The sequence below is a fragment of the Pan paniscus genome, chromosome 11, assembly GCF_029289425.2.
Source record: "Pan paniscus chromosome 11, NHGRI_mPanPan1-v2.0_pri, whole genome shotgun sequence".
NCBI lineage: Eukaryota > Metazoa > Chordata > Mammalia > Primates > Hominidae > Pan > Pan paniscus.
This window is the reverse complement of record NC_073260.2, coordinates 43508025-43534204: the sequence shown is the minus strand read 5'-3', so window position 1 is coordinate 43534204 and position 26180 is coordinate 43508025. Positions and strand designations below refer to the sequence as shown.

General features: G+C 34.9%; 1 protein-coding gene across 5 annotated transcripts in view; it reads left to right on the top strand.

Moving 5' to 3' along the window:
• The window catches only part of ERCC6L2 (ERCC excision repair 6 like 2), a 186428-nt gene that overhangs the window by 45937 nt on the left and 114311 nt on the right, over nucleotides 1-26180 (top strand). For all 5 annotated transcript variants that reach the window (XR_004673385.3, XM_034967797.3, XM_003811162.7 and 2 more), the window contains exons 8-12: nucleotides 817-930; nucleotides 1776-1895; nucleotides 6603-6674; nucleotides 7239-7384; nucleotides 19960-20055. Coding sequence is in view for 4 of the 5 variants with exons in the window: in XM_034967797.3 (XP_034823688.1) it covers nucleotides 817-930; nucleotides 1776-1895; nucleotides 6603-6674; nucleotides 7239-7384; nucleotides 19960-20055 (548 nt within the window). In the remaining variant the exon portion in view is untranslated. The remainder of the gene's footprint in view (nucleotides 1-816; nucleotides 931-1775; nucleotides 1896-6602; nucleotides 6675-7238; nucleotides 7385-19959; nucleotides 20056-26180) is intronic.

Here is a 26180-nt window from a genome sequence, read left to right as displayed (position 1 = left end):
AAAATACAATATTCAAATATATTTTCAAAAAGTTAATTTCAGAAAGTAAGCTTAATTTTGATATCTTCCATTTTAGCTTTTCTTGGGAAGTATCCTTTCATTTTGAAATTTCATTTCATTTTCAAGAAGTTTCTCATTATCCACTAATAGTAAACGAACATACTCTTGTATAGGAGGCTTAAAATACTATTCTGATGTTAGATATAGTGTCAATTTAATAGAAACTGAGTATCAAAGAAAGTGTTTTTTTTAAAGAAACAAAATTTATTTGTACTTTTTTTAACCTTTTGTTTATATTTCCTGCTCATGTTTCACCTCTGTTTTATTAAATTATGTCACATATCTATGTACGTAGAGAAACCCTAAGTGAATATTTATCTAGTTTGATATTTATTTGGTCTCATTTATTTTGCTGTTTTTAACTACTTCCCTTTTTTGTAATAGCCCAGTTTCCTAGGAGCCTTGGAGCGTAAATGAGAAGGGGTCTGCATAGCACTGCCACTGCACTTAGATTTTGTTACCAGGCAACTCGTAACAGCAACATTTCCATCACTGTGTGTCATGAGGATAAATACTTTCTGTAATAAGGATTTTCTCCCTTTATGAAAAATATAGTTGTATTATGATTTACCAAAAGTATGATTCCACATTAGCTATTTGTGGATATTTTGTGCAATAGTTGACCATCATTTTCTTGGAATTTATTGTGCCAAAGTAACCAGATAATAAATGTTATTGTAAGTGATACATTTTATGATGTAAGCAGGTGCATAGCTATGCTGGTCCTTTTTATTTTCTATATTTTTCTGGTTACAGACCAATTCTCATGGTGAAACAGTGAAAACCTTGTATCTCAGTTACCTTACAGTCCTTCAGAAGGTAGCTAACCATGTCGCGCTACTGCAAGCTGCTAGTACTTCCAAGCAACAGGTTTGGTTGGCATTTTACATTTCTTTGTGATGCTATTGTTGTGAATATTTTATAAAGTTTTAAAATAGTTATTAAATAAAGTTTTTGTGGATGAAATTTAAGAGGAAACTGATTTGCTTATTTTTAAATGTAGATATCAAGGAGTATGTGCACTTAAGTTTTTAATCAAAGTGAACAAATTTAAGCTTAACTTAAAATAAGAACTATCTTTTATGCCTTTAATAATGTTCATATCTTTATTTTTCAAAACAGTCTTTGGTATAATTACTAAATAACATATTTGATGGGTCAGTTCTATTCCTCTAATAATGTCTGTAATGGTATTTAATCTACTGGGTAAAATGAGGATTTATAATAATTTGTATATTAAATATTAGGGCTGTTTACCAAACTGGCAAAAATCAGTAATTTCAAAGTTTACTTTGGTTGTTTCCTTTTATTCTAGAGCACACATAAATGAAAAGATGTTTTTGTAATGATTTTATATTTTTTTCTGTTATAGTTGATGCCATTTAAATGTAATTTTGAAATCTCATAAGAATTTGATATTGTTCTTTGATAGTACTCCTTACTCTTTGGGAGTATTTAGCGCCTTGTTTTGGAAATCTTAAAAAATCTTTGAAAAGTAATGATCAAATTAATAACCACATCATTAAGAATTCAATGCCATACGTTTAACATATAACCTTAAGAGTTTTTGAATTCTTAGTCTGACTTAGGGAAGCAAAAATCTTTAAAGTAATACATTCTTTCTAAAAAGAATTTTTTTTCATAAATTATTTCAATTTATACAGGTTTGAATGTGTTAAGTGGAAATATCTTTTCTTCTGCCTTTTCCCTTCAAGGAAACACTTATCAAAAGGATATGTGATCAGGTATTTTCCAGATTCCCAGATTTTGTGCAGAAAAGCAAAGATGCAGCCTTTGAAACACTTTCTGACCCTAAATACAGTGGAAAAATGAAGGTAAGTGCTCCTCTTTCAGGTTGCATACAGACATGATACACAAAATATTTATTCAGTGGTATGACAGAGACACCAGCTAATCAGAACAGGTGCTCAGTCATTCAGAAGAGATGGTGGCTATGGACAAGTGGTGCAGTTGTATCAGCATTTACTAGGTCACTATGAACCCCGAATACAGATGGTGTGCACTCGATAGGTCCTCTGTCGTAGTTGCTTCAAATATACTTCAAATTTTCCTTATTGATATATTGGACTTATGCCCTCTTAAAATGCGTGTGCTGTTACCACATAGATAATAGCTTGTCTTCAGATGTTTAAGGAAATAACCTACCAGAAATATAAAAGCTAATGCAAAACAGGGGGGTAAGGAAAGGCCTTAGCTTGGAATTAGAGAAAGGAATTTCTTGAAGAGTTTAAGATGGGCAAGGTCTGTATGTCTAGAATTTTCTGCATGTTGTTTTTACTTGCAGAACTAGATCATAAAGTTGCAAATAGTCATTTGTCATACACAGGAAAATTGACCCGTAGCTGTGCTGCTCTTGGTAATGTGTTACCGAGGGAAGGGTGGGAAAAGTAAGGCTAAGTTCTCCAACCTTGACCCAGGCCTTGGGCATTGCCTGTGGCAGCAGCATGAAATGCTGACAGCTTCCTGCCTCCTTGCAACAACAGAGTTTGTTTAACCCCTTAGTGTCTATCAAGAATCTTTATTTGTAGATTCACAGATTTTTACAGAACAAAACTCAACTTTGTTATAATTTTTAAAAGGTAAGTTCTTTTTGACATAAAAAGAATAAAAAGGAAGTAGTTCAAAGCAGTTTTTGTTTTTTTTTTTATAGAAATACTTTTAGCAATTGATCTAGATAAGTTCATCATGGTTTAGTTTGCTTGGGACCTCTAAAATCAATGAAATAAAATAGAAGGTAGGAATATACATACATACATAAAGACTATTGCATTAAAAACTTGCTTTTAAAAAATAAATGTTTATATTAATGAGGATATCATGTGATTTATTACCACAACAAATAATTCAAATCTAATGATATTTCCTAAGGTAGCAAATCTATTTTTGTCATCCATTTCATTGACTTTAATTATTTTTAAATTAAAATATATAAAAAGTCCGGTTTAGAACTGAGCACTTACTTTCCCACAGTTTAAACCAGTAGAACATTTCCAGAAATTATAGCCTCCTCTGAAAACTGCATTAGCCATTGCTACTCATTTAAATTTTATTCCCTGTGACTCTTCACTAAAAAATTACCAGTCTTGAAATTAAGTTTTATAACTCTGCATTTTATATTTTTTATATATTCATTAATATATACTTGTAAAATATACTTTTAAAGTTAATCTCCCTAGGAATAATAGTGTCTGATTAAGAGAATGATTAAATTTAATTTTATTTTAATTTTTAGGAGGGAAAAGGTAAGCATAAATTGTTGCTGGAGGCTGGGTAGTATTTTTATATGTAAATGATGCAGGTAATTTACTTGGTTTGTGAGAGAGCACCAGCCAAACAGATGGATAGTAATAAGCTAGGGGTATATTTTTAGGACTATGTTAAATCATTTGACTAACAGCATCATCTGGTCATATATTGATTTGGTAATGCAGACTTACAGGCTTATCATAGAATCATTGCCTATGGGTTTAAGAACTCTAAGAATTGAGTTGCATTTACCTTTTGAATTCAGGTGATAAAAGATCTTTGTTTAGCTTGTCTTGTCACAGGTCAGCCTGCAGGTGCAAGGACTCTGAACAGAATGCCTGCTATAATCTTTATAGCCTCAAAGCTACACTTATGACCCCACCTCTTTCTCTTGAGTGTCAGAGTTTTGACCTCAACTATCATTGAAGGGGTTAGTCACAAGTTGCAATCATTCACCTGATGAAAATCTTCACTTTTCTTTCTCTTGAGAAATGCCGCAGAGCCACTTACTGTGGAGGGTTGAAAAAAAGACTAGGAATCCAGCTTGGTGCTGCTGAAGTCACACAAGGGTCATGTTCATCTTTCTAGGCCTGACTGACCAAGTTGAGGAAAGTTAAGATCCAAGGTTCCTTGCTTTTAACACCCCCGAATAATACGATTCCTTTATAGGTGGATTGTCTTGTTCTGTGGAGGACAACTGAGTGATAAAACATTGGGTCTATATTGTTAAGACTCCAACATCTGTTGATTACATTGTCATTTTGGAAATTTCTGGGATCTTAATTTATAGTTGTTCATTTAGTTAGTCTCTAAACTAGCCTAATTAAGATCTCCAGTCTAAAAACATTTACTTTTCCTGTGACTTGTTTTTGTTTTTACTGTAAAATACTTGAAAACACTTAAAGTTGCAATAGTTATGATACCACCCCAAATAATGAGAATGGATTTCTATACAATATATCCTTGGTTTAAAATGTTAATATCTTAAGAAGAATGAAAAACAAACCACAGACTGGGAGAAAATATTAGCAAAACAATAAAGGACTGGTTTACAAATATACAGGTAACTCTTAAAGCTCAACAATAGGAAAGCAAACAATCCAATTTAAAAATGGGCAAAGGATCTGAACAGGTACTTCCCCAAAGAAGATAATAGAGATGGCAAATAAGCATGTGAAAAGATGCTCAACAACATATGTCATTAAAGAATTGCAAATTAAAACAGCAAGGAGATACCACTAGATACCTATTAGAACGGCCAAAATCCAGAACACTGTCAAGCCCAAATGCTGGTGAGGATGTGGAGTAACAAGAACTCCCATCTGCTGCTGGTGGGAATGCAAAATGGTATAGTCACTTTGGAAGACAGTTCAGTGGTTTCTCACAAAGCTCTTAACTAAAAAATATTACCTTAAATAGTCTTACCATATGATCCAGCAATTGTGCCCCTTGGTATTTACCCAAATGAGTTATAATGAATTAAATTTTATTGAGTTTTAATGAGTTAGAAACTTACATCCCGACAAGAACCTATGAGTTTATTTATAATTGCCAAAGCTTGGAAACAACTAAGATGTCCTTCAGTAGGTAAATGGATTAAAAAAGCTGTGGTACAGCCATACTGTGGAGTACTATTTAGCAATAAAAAGAAATGAGCTATCAAGCTACCAAAAGACGTGGAAGAACCTTAGATGCATATTGCTGAGTGAAAGAAACCAGTCTGAAAAGGCTACATACTGTATAATTCCAACTATATAATACTATCAAAAGGCAAAACTATGGAGACAGTAAAAAGATCAGTGGTTGCTATGGGTTCTGGGGGAGGAAAGAATGAGTAGGTGAAGCACGAGGAATTTTTAGGGCAATGAAACAATTGTGTATGATACTGTAATGGTAGATACTTGTCATGATATATTTGTCAAAACCCATAGAACTATGTAACACAATGAATAAACCCTAATGTAAATTATGGACTTTAGCTAATAATAATGTATCAATATTCACTCATCAGTTGTTACAAATAAACCACACCAATACTAATAATACTTGATGTTATATTTTCTAATAATATTATTAATACAGATATTAATAAGAGAAAGTGTGGAGAAGGTTGGAAGTAGGAAAAGAGGAGTTTTGTGCATTTTCTACTCAATTCTGTAAAACAGAAAAAATAATATCTACCAATTTAAAAAGTCTTACGTGAAATTCAAATTACATACTTTATATAGAATCAGTTATTTTATTAAAAAATGAACTAAATGCAAATAAAACTTCATATGTTCTTCAAATATGAAAGTAATGTTTACCCGATCCATAACATTTTTATTTACCATTTGATAAATAAATTTGGTTATCTGAGTAGAAGTTTTTTTTAACTCCATAGCTTTTTTTGAGGGACTAGGGGGAGGTAGAGGTCAAAGTTAGCACAATAGCTTCTCTTGATTGAGTAAGTGTTATATTGAGTATTTTTTTTATTTAAAAGCTTAAATGTTTATCATTAAATAAATTGTTTTAGTGTTTGTTTCATCTTGCAGAAGAATTTAGACTTTGTATAGAAAATTTCTTTTTCCCCTCTGTGGATTGCTTTTCCACATTGTTCTGGAGCTGTCATTGCCAGATGTGGAAATAAAAGTAACAGTGTGACTGTTATACACAAGGCTTTGGACTGTTTGCTTCCTCCCTGAAAGCACTGTGTGTGGGGGCAGATTACTGGCATTTTGAGGTCAAAATCAAATCTGGAAGTCAGAGCTTACTGTAAATAGAGAAACAAAGGGGAGAAAATGAGAAGAGGTGTGTATCTGACTGATTATTCTAAGAAAATAAATATCAAGACTTTTAGAACCTAGATGTAATTGAACACATTTCATTACATCCATCTAGGGACAATTTAAATACTTCCTAAAAGGAATGCTGCTCTATAATTTAGTTTCTTAGCATATTGTAGGTATAAAGAAAGTGTATTTTGGAAATTAAATTAATCCATTTAAATGCATCCCATAATCCAAAATGCTTCCTTTTTATTAAAACCAGATGAGATGAAATAAAAGTCTTTGGGAACTTTACCTCCTTATTGACAATATGATGATGAATAACATTTGATGTAATAGCTAATACTTTATTTCTCTAACTTGGAAAAAATGAAAGGAATTAGAAAAAATGAATGAGGTTAGTATTGTATGAAAATAATTTTAAAGAAATTCTCAAGTGATGTTTATATGTATAAAGTGTACTTTTAGTTGGAACTGGTTCACTGATTTTCTGTGGTTCATTTTCAGGTCCTTCAGCAGCTTTTAAATCATTGCAGGAAAAACAGAGATAAAGTTCTTCTCTTTTCTTTTTCCACCAAGGTGAGTTCATCTAAAGTATATCCTTGATTGGCCAGCCTCAACTTTTGAGGCATAAAGAATAAAGCATATGCCTACATGACACCTTACAGCCACATTTTCTCTTATCTACACAGTAGGAAATAGGTAAGCAACTTGAAGTTTTTAAACAGACACTAAAATTTCAATTGTTTCAGGGTTGCTAAATATCAAACTCAAAGATAGATTTTTATTTTCTGTTGATGTTCTTAATAATTACAATGTTCTTTAAGACATTTCATATATTTTAGAACTTAGAAAATAGCATGCATATATTTATGTAAATGATTTGACCAGTAATATTGTTTGTTTCTTAAAAATGAAAAGATTGATTTTTAAAACAAGTTCTGAATGTTAAAGCCATAATGTTGCAGGATAACGGGAATAAATATATGGGTCAGAAGTGAGAAAAATATTTATTGTTCTTGGAATTATAAGAAAGAAATTATGAACACCAATAATTAATACTTAACAAGTCTCAACTTTGTAATGGTCTGAAACTTACTTAACCAAGATTCATGTTTGCCCATCTTCATACCTCTCGTCTAGTTGCTTGACGTGCTACAGCAGTACTGTATGGCGTCTGGGCTTGATTACCGACGACTTGATGGAAGTACAAAATCAGAGGAAAGACTCAAGATTGTAAAAGAGTTCAACAGTACACAAGATGTTAACATTTGCCTTGTCTCTACAATGTAAGAAAATTAAATTTAATAACTAGATTTTTATCCAATTGTTTTTGAGATTTAGCGTAATTTTTAAAACTTACTGGATTAATTTTTAATGGCTATGCTTATTTAGAGGCAGCAAAAATACTATTATGACCGAAATTTCAATGTCTTAAGTTTTAGCTAAGCTTTTCTCTCATTTCCTTTATCAACATTGAATTCTTCTTAGAAGTCTGGGTTTATAAATGTAACAATAAAAAAATTGATACTTCCTCCTATGAATTTTCCATGGTAGTGTTTTGACCCAAGTCTCCTGGTGAGAATAATCAGACTTCTTATTAACTGGATAACTGAGACTCACTGTAGCAGCAGTTTTCCCACTGTGTCAGGGAGCCCTTGAGAGCCCACTGGGGCTAGGGGCTCACGTTTCCCTCCTCTGCCTCTACCTCATCTCAACTGGAGCAGCTCTGCAGTTAGAGATTTTATGAAAGGTAAATTGGTTCTAACCCCTATGTATGAATATCCCTTTAAGACCTTTTAGAGAATATACACACTTCTGAAAAGATTTAAATCAACATAAACACCTAAGTAAGATTAATCCCATTTTAGGAAGGAACAGATCAGTAACTTTTGACATCCTGTGTAATAAGAATTTTATAGATTCACTCCCACTGTCTTTCAGAATTTCAATGGACTTTAAAAATAAACATATATAAAATGCACAAAGTAAAAATTAAATCAGAATAGAAATTAACTTAAAATGAGGAATAAAATATACTTATGAATGAGCCAACATTGTTGAGCACTTTAATTATTCTTGAATTCCTACCACTAAGACAAATGGGGAAAAGCTTTGGATTCCCATTTTCCTATAAAGGAATGCAAGAAGTAATTTTTTTCATGCGTCCTTACATACAGAGCACTAAATGACATAGAATACTGTGGTCAATTAAATTTCGTAAAACATATAAGCATTCTAACTTTAAAGTGTTTCCAATTGATAGATGCACTAAACAATGGTTCCAATAATAGACTCTATAATGACAAGCAGTAGTCTCTTATCCTTCTTCTGCTCACTTCCAGTTCATTTGCTGAGATCCTCCATAAAGTTCCTAATTACCCTTTCACCTCTATCTGTCAGAAATTGCTATTTAACCTATCCATTGAATTTTTAATTTTAATCATACTTCAAAAAACATCTTTTTGGATGGCATTTTTGCTCTATTAACTCCTGTACTTGGTGGTGCTGATCCTTCTATTTGTTGTTTCCTCTGGCTCTTGCTTATGGTTGATAGTTTCTTCATGTTTGGTCATTTTTTTTCTTTTGAGCTTATCTTCAATGGGATTTTTTTCCTCTGGAAATCCTTTGGAGACCGGTTGTAGGAGTTTTCTGCTTGTGTGGTTTTGCTTTGGCTTCTGCTGGGCATCCTGACAAGACACGGGAAAAAGTTTTGGATTCCTATTTTTCTGTGACAATTTGAGTAATTTATTTCATAAGTCATTATATAAGGAACCTTACGTAATATAATAAATACATTCTTCAGCTGTGTTTTGCAAAAGACACATAAGCTCAGTTTTTGTTTAGTTTCTATCATTTTGCAAGGGTTTATATTTAATATGTTGTGACAGAAATGTTTTCACATTGGCTTAGCCATTATCTTGCCAGAGTACAAAGTCTTCATTATCTTTTAGTTTATCAACTTTACATAAGTTGGAGCTTCTCTTAAGAAAGATGATTAGGCTGCTTTCACTACTCTCTCCCCCTTTTTTTCACACAGTGTTTGCTATTTTAAAATTATTTGTCTATAAACTACTTTTGTAACTTTCAATCTTTGTACTTCTGCATTAGATCCATTGAATTTCCTCTTAGATCTTTTTCCTGGATCCCGTGTCTTCTTCTTTCTTGGTTTGCCGCCATGTTTTACTGGAAAATGATTCAAGTTTTGATGTTCGGTCCATTAACTTTCCACATGCCTTCTAAGTCTTTGTAATGTGTGGTATTAGCATTAGCACACACCCACCCACCCTTCTACTTTTGTCACCTATACATATTATGTTAACTATTTTAACTTTTACTTTGTCAAGGGTATTAATGTTTTCAATAAGCCCTGTACCAGTAACCGGTTATTGTCCATAGGTTGGCATTAAAATTTGAAGGCAAAAAAGCGTTTACATTACTATGTTTTTATAAACTAAACGTCTTTAATGCAGGGGCAAGTAGTGCTAAGATAATTTCTCTTAATGTTCACGACCTTTTGGTCAATGCAAGATTAGTCTTAACATCAACCTCATGTGACTTCTCTTTCCTAAGACTTCATCCATGTTTTATGTTTGCACTGTTCAGTTCACTTCAAATTTCAATCATGACTTTTTCGGTCTTTTCCCCCTCTCAGTCTGTTTTTGCCCTTTGTAATAATCCTCAATGTTACTAATTCTCATTCACACATTCTCTTCTGTTGAGTCCTCTGTATCCTGAACCTGCCTCCTGAAACTTTTATTCCTTAGTTTCAATCTGGCCTAGTTTTCTAGGCCTGATAAAGAACTGTCATGTTGAAGCTTTCTTTCACTGCTCTTCTGTGGATCTTTTTGGATCTTTTTCCTGGGTTCCATGCTGTTTTTATTCTTGACTTGCCCCTTTGTTTTCCTAGGAAATATCCTCTGGTAACTTTTTAAGCCAGAATATATAGGAAGTAAATTTTCTGCATCTGTAAATACAGAAAATGTCTTTTATTGCTCTCTCACTTAATTGATACTTTGTCCAACTATATAATTCTAAATTGAAAATCATTTCCTCTTAGATCTTTGAAGGGCTTGCAGCATTGTTTTCTGATAGATGGTGTGGCTAAATAGATGTGCAGTGCCAATCCGATTTTCATTCCTTTTTGGGAACTCGTAAGAGTTTTTCTTCATCTACACTATTCTAAAATTTCACGGTGATATTTGAGTCTTGGTGTGGATCTTTGTTCATTTTTTTGTGCTGGGTACAGTAGGCTTGTATTCTGAAGGCTTATGTTCTTTTTCAACTCTGGAAAATGCTTTTTTATTATTTCTTTAACAATGGCTTTTTTTTTTCTTCCTTTTTCCCTGCTCCCTCCCTCTGGCATGCCAGGTCGTCAGACTTTCAAACTTTCAAACTATATTGGTTCTTTAAATCTCTGAACTTTTCTCTCAGACTTTGTCATTTTGCTCTGTTCTGAGAAATGTCATTTTTCGATCTTATTATTTTGTTTGAAATGATCACTTTTTTTTTTTTTTTAAGACAGTGTCTCACTCTGTGGCCCAGGCTGTATGGTGCAATCTTGGCTCACTGCAACCTCCGCCTCCCGGATTTCAAGCAATTCTCCTGCCTCAGCCTCCCGAACAGCTAGGACTACAGGCCCGTGCCACCCCACCCAGCTAATTTTTGTGTTTTTAGTAGAGACAGGATTTCACCATATTATGCAGGCTGGTCTTGAACTCCTGACCTCGTGATCTACCTGCCTCGCCCTCCCACAGTGCTGGGATTACAGGTGTGAGCCACCATGCCCGCCATCACATTTTTAATCTAAAGTTTTTCTTGCTTTCTGACCTCTTTTGTTTTTGGAGTTACCTTTTGTTTTAGAACATCAGTGTGTTAAACTCTAGCTTTTTATAGTCATTTCATTCAGTTTATTTAAAGAATGATCATCTGGCATTTTTCCTGGGGTTTGTTTTTTGTTTTTGGAGAATCAATGAATTTATTAATGAGTTTGAGGAAAACTGGAGTTTTTAAGGTATGAAGCCACCCTATCCATAGACATGGTATCTCTTTATATTTATTTAGGTTTTCTTAGAAGCATTGTTCAAATGGATACTTCGTTTGACCTTTTATAATACTTAATACATAATAATAAAACTTATTTCATCAAAGACATGTTTGTAGAACATTAAGATGTAGTTAAGGTGTACTTTCTGATACACTTATTTGATACAGGAAGAGCGTGTGGCAGACCTAAGGAATAAACAGCCTGCATACTCATTAAGTGTCTCAAATACCAGTCCTCAGTTCGAAAAGAGCAATATTAAATTTTTTTTTGCTTAACAAGTAACCCTTTGCTGTTAACCATGTAAGAATAGAGTGACAAGTTTTAAAGTTTAGGTTTCTGAGTTGTATTATCATCAAATGGAGAATTATCTCATCTGCAGAGAAAGAGAGTCTAGGGCTTTTTTCTTCTTCTTTAAAGGGTGCTTTGCTTCTTCAGCAAGGACTGAAGTTATTACTTCAGAATCTCTTGGAAGATTGCTACCTCAACTAGTAGAGATCTTATCTGTGGCTCATATATGGCATCTGAGATGGCATCATACATGGTTATGCCTGACCTTGCCATCAAGAAGGTAACTGGAACAGTTGATTAGATTTATTCAACATAGAAACCTTTAACTTCTTTTCTGCTTTTTTGCTGTCTAAATTCCACCCAATCCCCTAACTTACCCATTTTTTTAATCCTTTCTAATACTTTCTCCCTATCCCACCTCACTCTTTTCTTAGAGTTCAGTCAAGTCTCTATGACATCTTCATGGTATGTCTAATAAGCAGTTTTCCAAAGGAGAAAATTCAGTTTCTACTGAGCACTGAACTTTCAATCAGGACATTTGGGTTTGAGTTGAGACACTTGCTACTTAGGAGACCTTGAACAAATTTTTTGTGATTGTCAATTTTCTCGCCTGAAAAATCAGGATATTTTGCTTATAGAAGTCTTTAGAACAGGCCAGGTGCAGTGGCTCACGCGTGTATTCCCAGCACTTTGGGAGGCCAAAACGGATGGATCACCTGAGGTCAGGAGTTCGAGACCAGCCTGGCTGACATGGTGAAACCCCATCTCTACTAAAAATACAGAATTAGCCAGGTGCAGCGGTTCATGCCTGTAGTCCCAGCTACTCAGGAGGCTGAGACGGCAGAATTGTTTGAACCCAGGAGGTGGAGGCTGCAGTAAGCTGAGATGGCGCCACTGCACTCCATCCTGGACAAGACAGAGCAAGACTCTGTCTCAAAAAAAAAAAAAAAAAGAAGTCTTGAGAGCAAAAGAACTAGCATATATGAAAATACCTTGCATAGTTCCTGATATATAGTAGATGCTCAATAAAGGTTAATTTATTTGCATTTTTGATAGAAATTGTAGGAGAAAAGATTATCATTTTTCTTCCCCTGGATGATTAGCATCCAGTGTAAAGCATTATCTAAGTGTGAGTTGTTTTGTGATACAGTGTAGGCAGCTGATGAGGGAAAATGGCAATGCAAAGCCTCAGAGGAAAGCCTGAAAGACAGCTGGGCTCAGGAAAACAGTTGAGGAAGAGAAAGAAAATCATTGTGTTCTTGGATTTTGGTTTTGCCTTTTCTTTGTAAAAATGTAAAAATTTATCATCGTTGTCTTACAGAGTATTAAATACAGGATATGTAGATCAGATAGTTCAAAACATGAAAAGATCACAATTATTGTTATTTAAAATCTATTAAATTATATAGGCAGCTGGAATCTTCAACTCAGTATACAAACATTATATACATTGTTTTGCCAAAAGTTTCCTTTAGAAATTTTATTCCAAAAGAAATAAGTAGTATGCTGATAGAAAAAAATGAATCTAGCAAAACCAATACGTGATTTTTATACTAATAATAAAAACTGCCAAAAAATATGTCTTTAGTGACTTCTCTTCACTGTTACCTTAACCACAGGTCAAGTTAAATGAAGACAAAACTTTTGGCTTCCATTTAAGTGTCAAAAAGACTCTGTAGCATGAATACTAGGCACAACTTCATTCTTGGTTTTGACTTTCAGAATCATACACTAGTTGACTACAAACAGCTTTCTAAGCAAACCCTATAATTTGAAATACAATGCTTTATTCATACTTACTAACTTGTGAGGATTAAGTTAAGGATTTGGGGTACCATACTGCAAAAGTAAAATTTTCCAGATGATATAAGTACCTCTAGGTAGTCCAACACCAGGAATCATGAGCTTTGAAAGGATCTGGAGAAACATCATTTTCTGTCTCTCATAACATTATTCCAAAACACTGTCAACTTTCCCAGAAAGATGAGGACATTTCTTTTGTTATGTACCCCAAGAGAAAGAGATTCTAAACCACTCTTTTCAAATAAATAATGAGAATCATATTATATGCCTTTTGTTAAAATCTGCCTTTACTGCTTTATTTTGTCTCAGTCTCACACCTTTTTGTTCAACTACTAATATCTTCATGGACCCTTAATGTGCAGCAAGAAAAATAAGAGAATTTTTGCCTTTGAAGAGCAATATAATGCAATAAATGCTTTACTGGAGTTTATGTGTGAAGATCCATAGGCATTTAAGAAATAGATAGATCAAAAAATCCCATAGAAGGATGGTGATGTTTTAACTGGTTCTTTAGAGATAAGATTTTATTAAAAAGAAAAGGAAAAGCAGGTTTTGGTAAAGGGCATTTTAGGCACAGAGAATAGCATAGGTACCAAAATAACTAGAGAACTTACGTGTTTAGTGCTTAGGATATGTGGAGGCAACAGCTTGGGTGTATGACTACATAGGAGAACTCATGAGTTATTTTAACGAAGCTCAGTTTAACAGAGTGTAAGTATCCACTCTGTGACAGGCCCTGGAGGAGACACGTCTCTTAAAGTTTATAACTCAAAAAGTAGAGGGGTACAGGAGGAGTTGTTCAGAAACATGTAAAAGGATAGTTCAATACAGTATGGCGAATGCAGGGTAGGAGGAGGCACAGAGGAGAAAGATTTAGTTCAGGCTTTGTTAATGACACTTGAAGGACAAGGAAAAGTTAGCCAGGCAAATAAGATAGCAGAGAAAATTGTATGAAAGCAACTTTAAATGTTTTGGTCACTTGTGGTATAGATATCAAGAATGACTGGTGTGATACCAGCTGCAGAGACGGTAGGCCTGGTCATTGAGGCCTATTGGTCTCTGATGAATAGGAATTAATGGGTTTTAAGCTACAAACAGCTTTCTAAGCAAACCCTGTAATTTGAACTACAATGCTTTCATACTTACTAACTTGTAAGGATTAAGTTAAGGATTTGGGGTACTATACTGCAAAAGTATAATTTTCCAGATGAGTAGTACACTTAGTTCTGTATATTCTGTGCTTAAAATAATTTTTATGTAATGTGAGAATGGGCATGGGTGTAAGGTCTGAAGTAAGAGAGGACAATCAGAAGACCAAAGAAGTAATACATGCAAGCGCAATCTAATAACAGCTCTGAAAAGGGCAGTGGTAATAGGAATGGAGAAGGGACTCAAGAGAAAAACATTTCTGAGCTAAATATGACAGGACTTGATACTGGTTTGCTTTTAGTGGGAAAGGGAAGTAGTGATGGAGAAGAAGAAGTCTATAGTGATACTTAGCATGGCTTTTGGCTTTGATGAGTGAGTATATGGGTGGTATCACCAGGAAATATATGGAGAAAAAGAACTCTGGGTCCAGGGAAGTATTAGATGTAGCTCATTATAAAATGAGCATTGATGTTATTTCATCTTGTTCTCTTCCTTTTGGAGAGAGAACATGTGGCATCCTGTTGCAGTGTAACTCTTGGCTCTCTCTTATTCACTATGACAAGCCTGAAGCATATGCGGTAGCACCCTGACTGCCTGCCTTGTGATCAACATGTGATGGTGGAAATAATCTGTACTTAAGAATCCATTCTGTGTTAAGGCTATATGGATGTTAGCCACATTTTTAAATTAAACTTTTTATTCTGAGATATTTCTAGATTCACAAGTAGTTTTAAGAAATAATACAGAATGATCCCATGCACTCTTTACCCAGTTCCCCCAATGTAATATCTTGTAAAACTGTAGTACATTATCACAACCAGGATACTGACGTTGATACAGTGAAGAGCAGAACATTTCCATCACAAGAATCCCTCATGCTGTCCTTTTGTAGTCACATCTGCTTTCCTCTCTCCCCTTTCTCCCTGAGCCCTGGAAACCACTAATCTGTTCTCCATTTCTGTAATTTAGAACAACATAATCAAGAATGTTATGTAAAGGGAGTCATAAAGTATGTAACCTTTTGGGATTGGCTATTTTCACTCAGCGTAATTCCCTGTAAATTCATCCAGTTGTTGTATGTGTCAATGGTTCTTTTCTTTTTATTGCTCTTAGTATTCATGATATGGATACACCACAGTTTGTTTATACATTCACCTGTTGAAGGGCATCTGGGTTGTTTCCAGTTTTTGGCTGTGACAGATAAAGCTATTAACATTTGTGTACAGATTTTTGTTTGAACATTAGTTTTCATTCCTCTGGGATAAATGCTAAATATTGCAACTGCTGCATTATGTGATAGTCGCATATTTCGTTTTATAAGAAATTGCTAAACTGTTAACAAAGTGGCTATATGGTTTTACATTCCCAACAGCAGTGTGTGAGTGATCAGGTTCCTCTGCATTTTCACTAACGTTTGCTATCGTCACTATTTTTTTCATTTTAGCCATTCTGATGGGCATGTAGAGATATGTCATTGTGGTTTGGATTTGCATTTACCTAATGTCTAATGATATTAAACATCTTTTCATGTGCTTATTGTATAAAGCTGGTGTTAATGCTTCTGTAAATGGTAAAATTCTCCAGTGGAATCATCTGGGCCTGGAGGGGTTATTTTTTTCCCTAAGAGTTTTGAAAATAACATACTCAATTTCTTTAATAGTTATAGGACTATTCAGGTTGTCTGTTTCATTTAGTTGAGTTCAGTGGTTTGCAGTTTTTGAGGAATTCTCTTCTAACTTATTGAATTTATGACCATAAAATTTTTATAGTATTAATTTATCCTTTTAATAGCTGTAGGAGCTGTGGTGATATCCCTTGTTTCATTTCTAATATTGGTAATTTGTGTATTCTCTTTTATCTTTGTCATTGCTAGTTTAGCAACGAATCAGCTTTTTTTCACTGATTTTTCTCTGTTATTTTTCTGTGTTCAGTTTTATTGATTCTGCTTTTTTATTTATTATTTCCTTTCTTCTGCTTGCTTTTTTGCTTCTTTTTCTAGTTTCTTAGGGGAAGGACCTCAGATTATTGGTTTGAGACCTTTAATTTTTCTCTAATATAAGCATTTAATGTTACAAATTTTCCTAAGCCCTGCTTAGCTGCATCCTACATATTTTGATATGTTGTATTTTCATTTGTGTTACGTTATTATTTATTTCTCCTTGTATTTTTTTTCACAGTTTTTTTGGATTTCAGATTTTGTTTGACTCATGAGCTATTTAGATGTATGTTGTTTAATTTCCAAGTGTTTGGAATTTTTTTTGTTGTCCTCCTGAAATGTATTGCTAGTTTGACTCCATTATCGTTAGAGAACATACTCAGTATAATACCATTATACTCAGTATATACCAGTATAGTTTCAGTTCTTTTAAATTTGTTGAGGTTTGTTTTATGGCCCAGGATTTGGTCTATCTTGGTGAATATTCTATAGGAACCAGGAAAAAAAAGTGTGTGTGGTGCTGTTCTAGGTGGAGTGTTCTGCGTATGTCATTGGTTGGTCATTTTGTTCTTTTATATCCTTGCCAATTTTCTCCCTAGGAGTTCTATCAGTTGCTGAATGTGGGATATTGAAATCCTCAACTATAATTGTGCATTTGCCTGTTTCTCTTTTCAGCTTAATTTGACTTCATGTATCTTTCAGCTCTGCTGTTTTGGTGCTGTTTGGTGTTTTGGCAGATTGATCTTTTTGTCATTGTGCATTGTCCCTCTTTTAACTATTAACTGTCTTTGCTCTGACATATACTTGGACTAATATTAATATAGCCAGTCTTGCTTTTTTCTTTGATAATTGCCTGGTATATCTTTTATCATCCTTTCACTCTCAGCCTAGCTGTGTCATCATATTTAAAGTGTTTTGTTTTGTTTTTTGTGGAGAGCATATTGTTTTTTCAAACTACCCTGCCAATCTTATGATTTTAAATGGTATATTTAGGCCATTATATTGAAGGTAATTATTGATATTTTTTATTTAACTTTTATCTTTTTAATCTCCTATTTCTAGTTCCACTGTTTCTCTTATTCAGACATTTCTTTAGGATTCTGTATTTGTTTATGTATAGTGTTTTTTAGTATATTGCTTTGTGTAGCTTCCTGGTGGTTGCTCTGGGTATTACATTGTACATAGTAACTTCTCACAGTCTACTGGTATACAGGTTTACCAGTTTGAATGAAGTATAGAAATTTTACTTACATTTAAGCTTCTTTTCCTACTCCACTTTTAAGATATTATTGTCTTAGATATTTCCTCTACATGCCCTAAGCAGCATATCAGATTGTATTGCAGTTTTCCTTTAACCATGAAATGTGATTTATGAAATTCATGAGAAATAAAATAGTATTTATATTCACCCCTATTTTAACCTATTCTGATCTTCCTCTTTCCTTTCTGTTCTAGTTCCAAGCCTTATTCTGCTTTTTTTTTTTCCTTATGAACTTTCTAGCCACCGATCTTTTAGGTTAAGTCTGCTGGTAACAGGTGCTCTTAGTTTTCGTTAGTCTGAGAATGTCTTATCTCCTTTCCCTTTCTGAAGGATATTTTCACTGAGTGTAGAATTCTGGGTTGACAGTTCTTTTCTTTCAGCACTTGAAAGATAATGTCACTTTCTTCTGATATCCATGGTTTCTGATGTTTCTCTCTGTTGTTCACATTTCGTGAATGATACTGGTTCTCATCATGCTTACTGATTCTGTCTTTTGTCTTTTCCACTGTACTGTTCAGCCCATTTGGCAAGTTTTGTATTTCAGCTATTTTTCCATTCCAAAATTTTTATTTTGCTCTTTATATCCATTTTTGTTTTGTTTGTTTGTTTTTGCTGAGACTCAATTTTTTTGTTTGTTTCAAGCATGTTTGTAATTGCTTGTTGAAACATTTTTATGATGGCTTTGTTAAAATTCTTGTCAGGTAATTCCAACATCTGATTCATCTCAGTCTTTTCTTATTCAGGCTGCAGTTTTCCTGGTTCTTGGTATAAGTGATTTTTTATTGCATCATTGTGTCTTGGACATTTTGAGTATTGTGTTATGAGACTCTGCATGTGATTTAAATCTTCCATTTTAGTACACCTCCTCTTTGACACCATGCCAGCCAAGTAGGGGTGGAAAGCTAAGTTCTGTCTTTGGCCTCTGCTGATAGCCTGAGAGGGAAGTGCTTTACTACTGCTCCCACCTGGCGTCCCCTGACACCATGGAGGGAGACCCTGTTATCATTGGGAAGAAAACGAAAGCTCTAGCTCTTCACTCAGTCTTCTCTGACACCACCCCAGCAGGAATCAGTGGTAGTGTCTCATTATAGCCAGGCAAGGGTAGAAGTCTAGCATCCTCATTCAGCCTTTGCTGACTGAGGTAGGGATGGGGCCACAGATTGTCCCTTGGTGTTTGGCAGGAGTAGAGTGGTTATTGTCTCACATTTTTCTGCCTTTCAAGGCTATACCTTTCCTGGTTCTTTGGCTAAAGGGAAAAGGCTTTTCTTGGGATATATATATATATTTTTATAGTCTGTGACTTTTGGCATTACCAACAGCTTGGGATATGTTAAGAACCCAGCTTGTGGTATCTTAAGCCAAAAAAAAAAGCTAGACTTTCTTTTCACAGTTTTTTTGGATTTCAGATTTTGTGTGACTCATGAGCTATTTAAATGTATGTTGTTTAGTTTCCAAGTGTGTGGAATTTATTTTGTTGTCCTCCTGAAATGTATTGCTAGTTTGATTCCGTTATTGTTAGAGAACATACTCAGTATAATACCATTATACTCAGTATATACCAGTATAATTTCAGTTCTTTTAAATTTGTTGAGGTTTGTTTTATGGCCCAGGATTTGGTCTATCTTGGTGAATGTTCTATAGGAACCAGGAAAAAAAAAGTGTGTGTGTTGTGCTGTTCTAGGTGGTGTGTTCTGTGTATGTCATTTAAATCCTGTTGGTTGGTCAGTTTGTTCTTTTATATCCTTGCCAATTTTCTCTCTAGGAGTTCCATCAGTTGCTGAATGTGGGACTCCTTCAGCTAGGCTTTCTTTTTTGGAAAAGCCATGGAAGCTTTCTTTTTTGGAAAAGCCATTCCTTTTTTTCAGGAAAGCCATGACTCACTGCCATGCCATTCCTTAGGCCTTGTAGTCCCTAGCCTGCCTATCTTCTCTGTACCTTTCAGAGTTTTACGTTTATTTTCTATGTAATATCCAGAGTTTTAGCTGCACTTAGTGGAAGAATAAGATGTGTATCTATTCCTGAATTGAGTTTTTTAATGTATGTATTACTTTAGCTAGAATGTACTAACACTTTTTAAAAATTATATTAGGAAAATCTTGCAGAAGTAGTATTTGAGTATCAAAAAAAAGTAAAAACCAGCACAAACTATTTACGTGGGCTCTAATGACCAGTTTTTTAGGGATTTTCTAGAGTGGTAGAAATAAAATTGTGCCTTAAATATTTAATTTGTGGCATATTTGTATTTTAATCACCACCTTACTTTGATGAAATTAATGCAATATTGTACTGTTTTGGCTATAGAAACCTGGCACAGTTGAGTTATAGCACAACAGTTAGTTTTTGCTGTTCTAATGTGCTTTTTTTTTTCTCTTTCCTCCAGGGCTGGTGGACTAGGCCTCAATTTTGTCGGTGCCAATGTTGTTGTATTATTTGATCCTACTTGGAATCCAGCCAATGATCTTCAAGCCATTGACAGGTATAATACTGACAAAATTTAAAGTGATCTGCAAATACTTTTAATCTAAAAATACTCTTGAACTTTTAAGGTTGCTTATACTATGACTATGATTAGAAGAAAGGGGGAAACTGGTAAAAACGTACATTTAATATAATCCTGACCTTCTCAATCCAAATAACAGTCCAAAAATAGCCATTTTTCATCCATCTCAGAATCCTATTAATATGACAGAAATGACTTAAGAAGAAAGAATAAATTCCTAATACTGTAGGAAAATAGCATAGTTCTGTACTAGTAGATCAGAAGTTTTGAGAAACTCCTGGAAGATAGAAAGCAAGTAGAATCTCTGATCAGGGTATCTGCAGAGAAATACTACAATCCAAAGTCTGCAGGAAAGAGTACAGAAATTTTAAGCATGGGGTTGCAACTGCAGTATGTGGGAGTAGACAGAGTGCATCATTCTGGGAAATTGATAATGTCCTGACTCTAATACAAATTCCCCTCTGACACCCTACTTTACAGACAGATTGGCCGTAACAGGTACTCTTTGATTAAAGCTGAAAGAATAATTTTACACATTTTATAAACAAATGGGGAATCTGACTGTAGAAAGCTTCCTAGAATGGATGTTGGAACCAGATCATAAAGCCAGAGCCAAGCCTGAAGTACTTCCAGATCTCCCCAGGACATGAAAAAGGGAAATACACGTGTTACCTGCATGGAAACACAGACCGGCTTTCCAGTGATTCACCTAGTCGTCATTTTAATTATGAATGGGAAATGAAGAATTATGAAACATTTTAATAAAATTAACCTAGCAAGAAAGCAAAGGACGAAGGTCAAAAACAGACATTGAAGGGAATAAAATAAGAATAGGATGCCAAGGAAAAAAGTACATAAAAAAACAAATTAGTTCTTATAAATTAAAACTATTGCCAAAATAAAGTGACTCAGTAGAAGGTCTGGGAAAAAAAATGGAGAGGGCTAATGGAAGGATATGGAAAAAAATGAAGGTCTGAAAAAAAATGGAGAGGGCTAATGGAAAAATGGAGAAGGATATGGAAGATAAAAGGAATGAATATTTTAAAACATAAAGTCAAGTAACAAATAGATGTGAAATATGAGTAAAGAGAAATTGAGGAAAAATCCCAGAAATCATCATCTGTGTATTCCAGAAATAATGAACAGAGACTGGAGGACGGGAGATAATTGATGACATGATTGGAGAAAATTGTTATTAATTTTGAAGGGGCATTTAGTATGAAGTAGGAATAATGACTGAGAGAGAAAACATACATGTTAGTAATATTTCTAAGTTTCAAAGATAAAGAGAAGGGCTAAAAGGTTCCAGAGTGAGAAACAGGGAGAGAATGATTTATAAAAACTGCAACAAAAAGGAAAAGATACATTGTTAACAAAGAAATGAGAATCAGACTCAATTCAGCAGATCAGACTTTGAAGAACATACATTTCATCAGCATTATAGGATTCTAGAATGACAACAGAATTGTCAAAGTGAAAAAATTTATATGGCTATATGTGAAAGAAAATTATTTTGAGTTGTATTTACAATTTGTGGCTAAAATTTTAAGTCTAAAAAATTACTGGGAGTGTGGCTGATAGGCTTCATGCAGTTGTAAAGAAAGAATTCCCTGAAATATGAAGGGATGGTATGAAAAAATTAGTAACAAGAACTAAAATGTTACATAAATTTTGATAATTGTCAGAATAAGGGTAGAGGTGGATAAAGTTGTCTTAGAATTGTTTTTTTTTTCCTCAGGAAAGGACCAGGATACCCTGGTCGGTTCTCAAATTGTATGCCAACAAATGTTTTTAAATGCTAGCAAAAAATTTAGGGGCAACAACTAAAAGAGTGAGTTATAATAATTACCTGGTACAATTTTCAAAAACACAGATGCTCAAATTCCACCCTGCAGGCATTCTGTTTATGTAGATGTAGAATGGGACTCAACATTCTACATTTTAAAAAACACCCAGGTTGTGGATCAAAGGACACTATCAACAGAGAAAAAAGGCAGTCTACAGAATGGGAGAAAATATTTGCAAATCACATATCTGATAAAGTATTAATATCTAGAATATAAAAAGAACTCCTAAAACTCAACAACAACAAAAAACACAACCCAATCTAACAATGCATAGGAGATTTCTCCAAAGAAGGTATACAAGATATATAAGTGGCCATTAAGCACATGAAGAGATGCTCAGCATCACTAATCATTAGGGAAATGCATATCGGAACTATAATGAGATACAACTTCACACACGTTGGATGACTATTGTAAAAATAAAAGCAACAACAGAAAACAAGTCCTAGTTGAGGATATGGAGAAATTAGAACCCAGAACCCTTGTGCATTGTTGATGGAAATGTCAAGTGGCACAGCTGCTGTGGAAAACAGCATGGTGGTTCCTCAAAAAATTAAACATAAAATTACCATGTGATCCAGCAATTACACTTCCACTTTGGGTATATACCAAAAAGAATTGAAAGCAGAGACTTGAAGAGATACTTGTACACTCATGTTCATAGCACCTGTATTCACAATAGCTACAATGTGGAAGCAACTCAAGTGTCCATCGATGGATGAATGGATAAACAAAATACAGTTTATACATAAAATGGAATACTATTCAGCCTTAAAAAGAAATGAAATTCTGATAAATGCTACAACATAGACAAACCTTGAAGACATTATACTACATGAAATAAGCCAGATATGAAAGGACAAATATTGTATGATTCTACTTATATGAAATACCTGGAATAGTCAAATCCATAGAGATAGAAAGTAGAATGGTGCTTATTAGGGGATAGGGAGGAATGGGGAATTATTGTGTAATGGGCATGGAATTTCAGTTTAGGATAATAAAAAAGTTGTAGCAATGGATAGTGGTGATGGCTGGAAAACTGAATTTACTTAATGCTGTTGCACTGTACTCTTAAAAATAGCTAAAATGGTAAATCGTTTTGTATGTTTTGCCACAATTAATTTTAAAAGCCACCCACAGTGATTATGATACAATTGGCTCTCAACTCCACTTTGAAAAACACTGGATATTAGGTGTATCGGGGAAATTCAGCCAGATATCGGGCGAAATTCACCCCCAATATTTCACATAGGTTTTTTTCTATTTTCCCTAAGTGTCGGCCGGTCTGAGAAATAAAGAGACAGTACAAAAGAGAGAAATTTTAAAGCTGGGTGTCTGGGGGAGACATCACATGTCGGCAGGTTCTGTGATGCCCCCTGAGCTGCAAAACCAGCAAGTTTTTATTAGCGATTTTCAAAAGGGGAGGGAGTGTACGAATAGGGTGTGGGTCACAGAGATCACATGCTTCACAAGGTAATAAGATATCACAAGGCAAATGGAGGCAGGACGAGATCACAGGACCACAGGACTGGGGCGAAATTAAAATTGCTAATGAAGTTTCGGGCATGCATTGTCATTCATAACATCTTATCAGGAGACAGGGTTTGAGAGCAGACAGCTGGTCTGACCAAAATTTATTAGGTGGGAATTTCCTCGTCCTAATAAGCCTGGGAGCACTACAGGAGACTGGGGCTTATTTCATCCCTACAGCAGTGACCATAAAAGACGGCCGCACCCAAAGCGGCCATTTCAGAGGCCTACCCTCAGGGATGCATTCTCTTTCTCAGGGATGTTCCTTGCTGAGAAAAAGAATTCAGCAATATTTCTCCCATTTGCTTTTGAAAGAAGAGAAATATGGCTCTGTTCCACCCGGCTCACTGGCAGTCAGAGTTTAAGGTTATCTCTCTTGTTCCCTGAACTTTGCTGTTATCCTGTTCTTTTTTCAAGGTGCCCAGATTTCATATTGTTTAAACACACATGCTGTACAAACAATTTGTGCAGTTAACGCAATCATCACAGGGTCCTGAGGCGACACTCATCCTCCTCAGCTTATGAAGATGATGGGATTAAGAGATTAAAGTAAAGACAGGCATAGGAAATCACAAGGGTATTGACTGGGGAAGTGATAAGTGTCCATGAACTCTTCACAATTTATGTTCAGAGATTGAAGTAAAGACAGGCGTAAGAAATTATAAAAGTGTTAATTTGGGGAACTAATAAATGTCCATGAAATCTTCACAATTTATGTTCTTCTGCCATGGCTTCAGCCAGTCCCTCCATTCAGGGTCCCTGACTTCCCGCAACAGGTGTAAAACTTCCAAAAGAAATAAGAGTACCAAGAAAATGTAATTATTTTAGTACATGATAGGAAATACATAGTTGTGTTGGGAAGATGGAGGAAACTCAGAAAGCACGACCAATGAAGTGTCAGAACTAAATCCAAACATAAATATGAATATGTTGAGACTTTTTTTAGAAAGAAGGAAAAAAGTGGGGCTGGCAGAAAGGAAAAATTAGACTCAGGTTTATGCTTATTATGAAACATATATGTAAATAAAAAAGACACAGGAAGTTGAAAATAAGATAAAAAAATCAAATCAGGGAGATGGTAACAAAAATTAAGAATGGATGGCAATGCTAATATCAAATTATTAATAGAATTCAAGACAAAAGGCATTAAGCAAAACAAAGAGGGCCACAGTCCACTAGGAAGTTGTAATAGTCACTACATAACGAAGCCAAAACTCTTATATATGATGAGAAACAGACAAATCCACAACTATAATGGGAAACTCCATATTCCTCTCTTAAAAAATAATAAATTGGCCGGGTGCAGTGGCTCACACCTGTAATCCCAGCACTTTGGGAGGCCAACGTGGGCAGATCACGAGGTCAGGTGATCGAGACCATCCTGGCTAACACGGTGAAACCCCGTCTCTAGTAAAAATATCAAAAATTAGCCGAGCGTGATGGCAGGCGCGTGTAGTCCCAGCTACTTGGGAGGCTGAGGCAGGAGAATGGCGTGAACCCGGGAGGCGGAACTTGCAGTGAGCTGAGATTGGGCCACTGCATTCCAGCCTGGGTGACAGAGCGAGACTCCATCTCAAAAAAATAAAATTAAATAATAATAATAAATCCACTAGGCTAAATAAATATATAAATTACTTGAATAAAAGTTATCTACCATAATTTAATAATTGTGTATACAGATACATCTCATTTTATTGCACTTCACTTTATTGTGCTTCGCAGATAATTGCCTTGTTTACAAATTGAAGGTTTGTAGAGATGTTGAGTCAAGCAAGTCTTCCAGCACCATTTTTCCATGGCATATGCTCACTTGTGTCTCTGTGAGAATGTAGTTCTCACATTATTTCAGATTTTTTCATTATCACATCTGTGATGGTGATCTGTGATCACTGATCTTTGAAGTTACTATTGTATTTGTTTTAGGACACCATGAACCATGCCCCTATAAGAAGATGAACTTAATTGGTAGATGTGTGTGTTCTGACTGCTCTGCTTACTGGCCATTCCCCTGTCTCATTCCCTCCCTTGGGCCTCCCTCTTCCCTGAGACACAGTATTTAAATTAGGCCAATTAGTAACTCTGCAATGGCCTTTAAGTGGTCAAGTGAAAGGAAGAGTTGCATGTCTCTCACTTTACATCGAAAGCTAAAAATGATTAAGCTTAGTGAGGAGGGCATGTTGAAAGCCAAGATGGGCCAAAAGCTAGCAGTTGGCCAAGTTGTGAATGCAAAGGAAAAGTTCTTGAAGGAAATTAAAAGTGCTACTCCAGTGAACACATGAATGACAAGAGCACCAAACAGCCTTATTGCTGATACGAAGAAAGTTTTAGTGGTCTGGATCAAAGATCAAACCAGCCACAGCATTCCATTAAACCACAGCCTAATCCAGAGCAAGTCTCTAACACACTTCAGTTCTTTGAAGGCAGAGAGACACAAGGAAGTAGCAGAAGAAAAGTTTGAAGCTGCAGGGATTGGTTCATGATGTTTAAGGAAAGCAGCCACCTCCATAACAAAAAAGTGCAAGGTGAAGCAGCAAGTGTTGATGTAGAAAAGCTGCAGCAAGTTATCCAGAAGATCTAGCTACGATCATTGTTGAAGTTACCTACATTAAACAACAGACTTTCAATGAGAACAAAACAACCTTATATTGGAAGAAGATGTCATTGAGGACTGTAGTCACTAAAGAGGAGAGTTAATACCTGGCTTCAAAAGATAGGCTGACT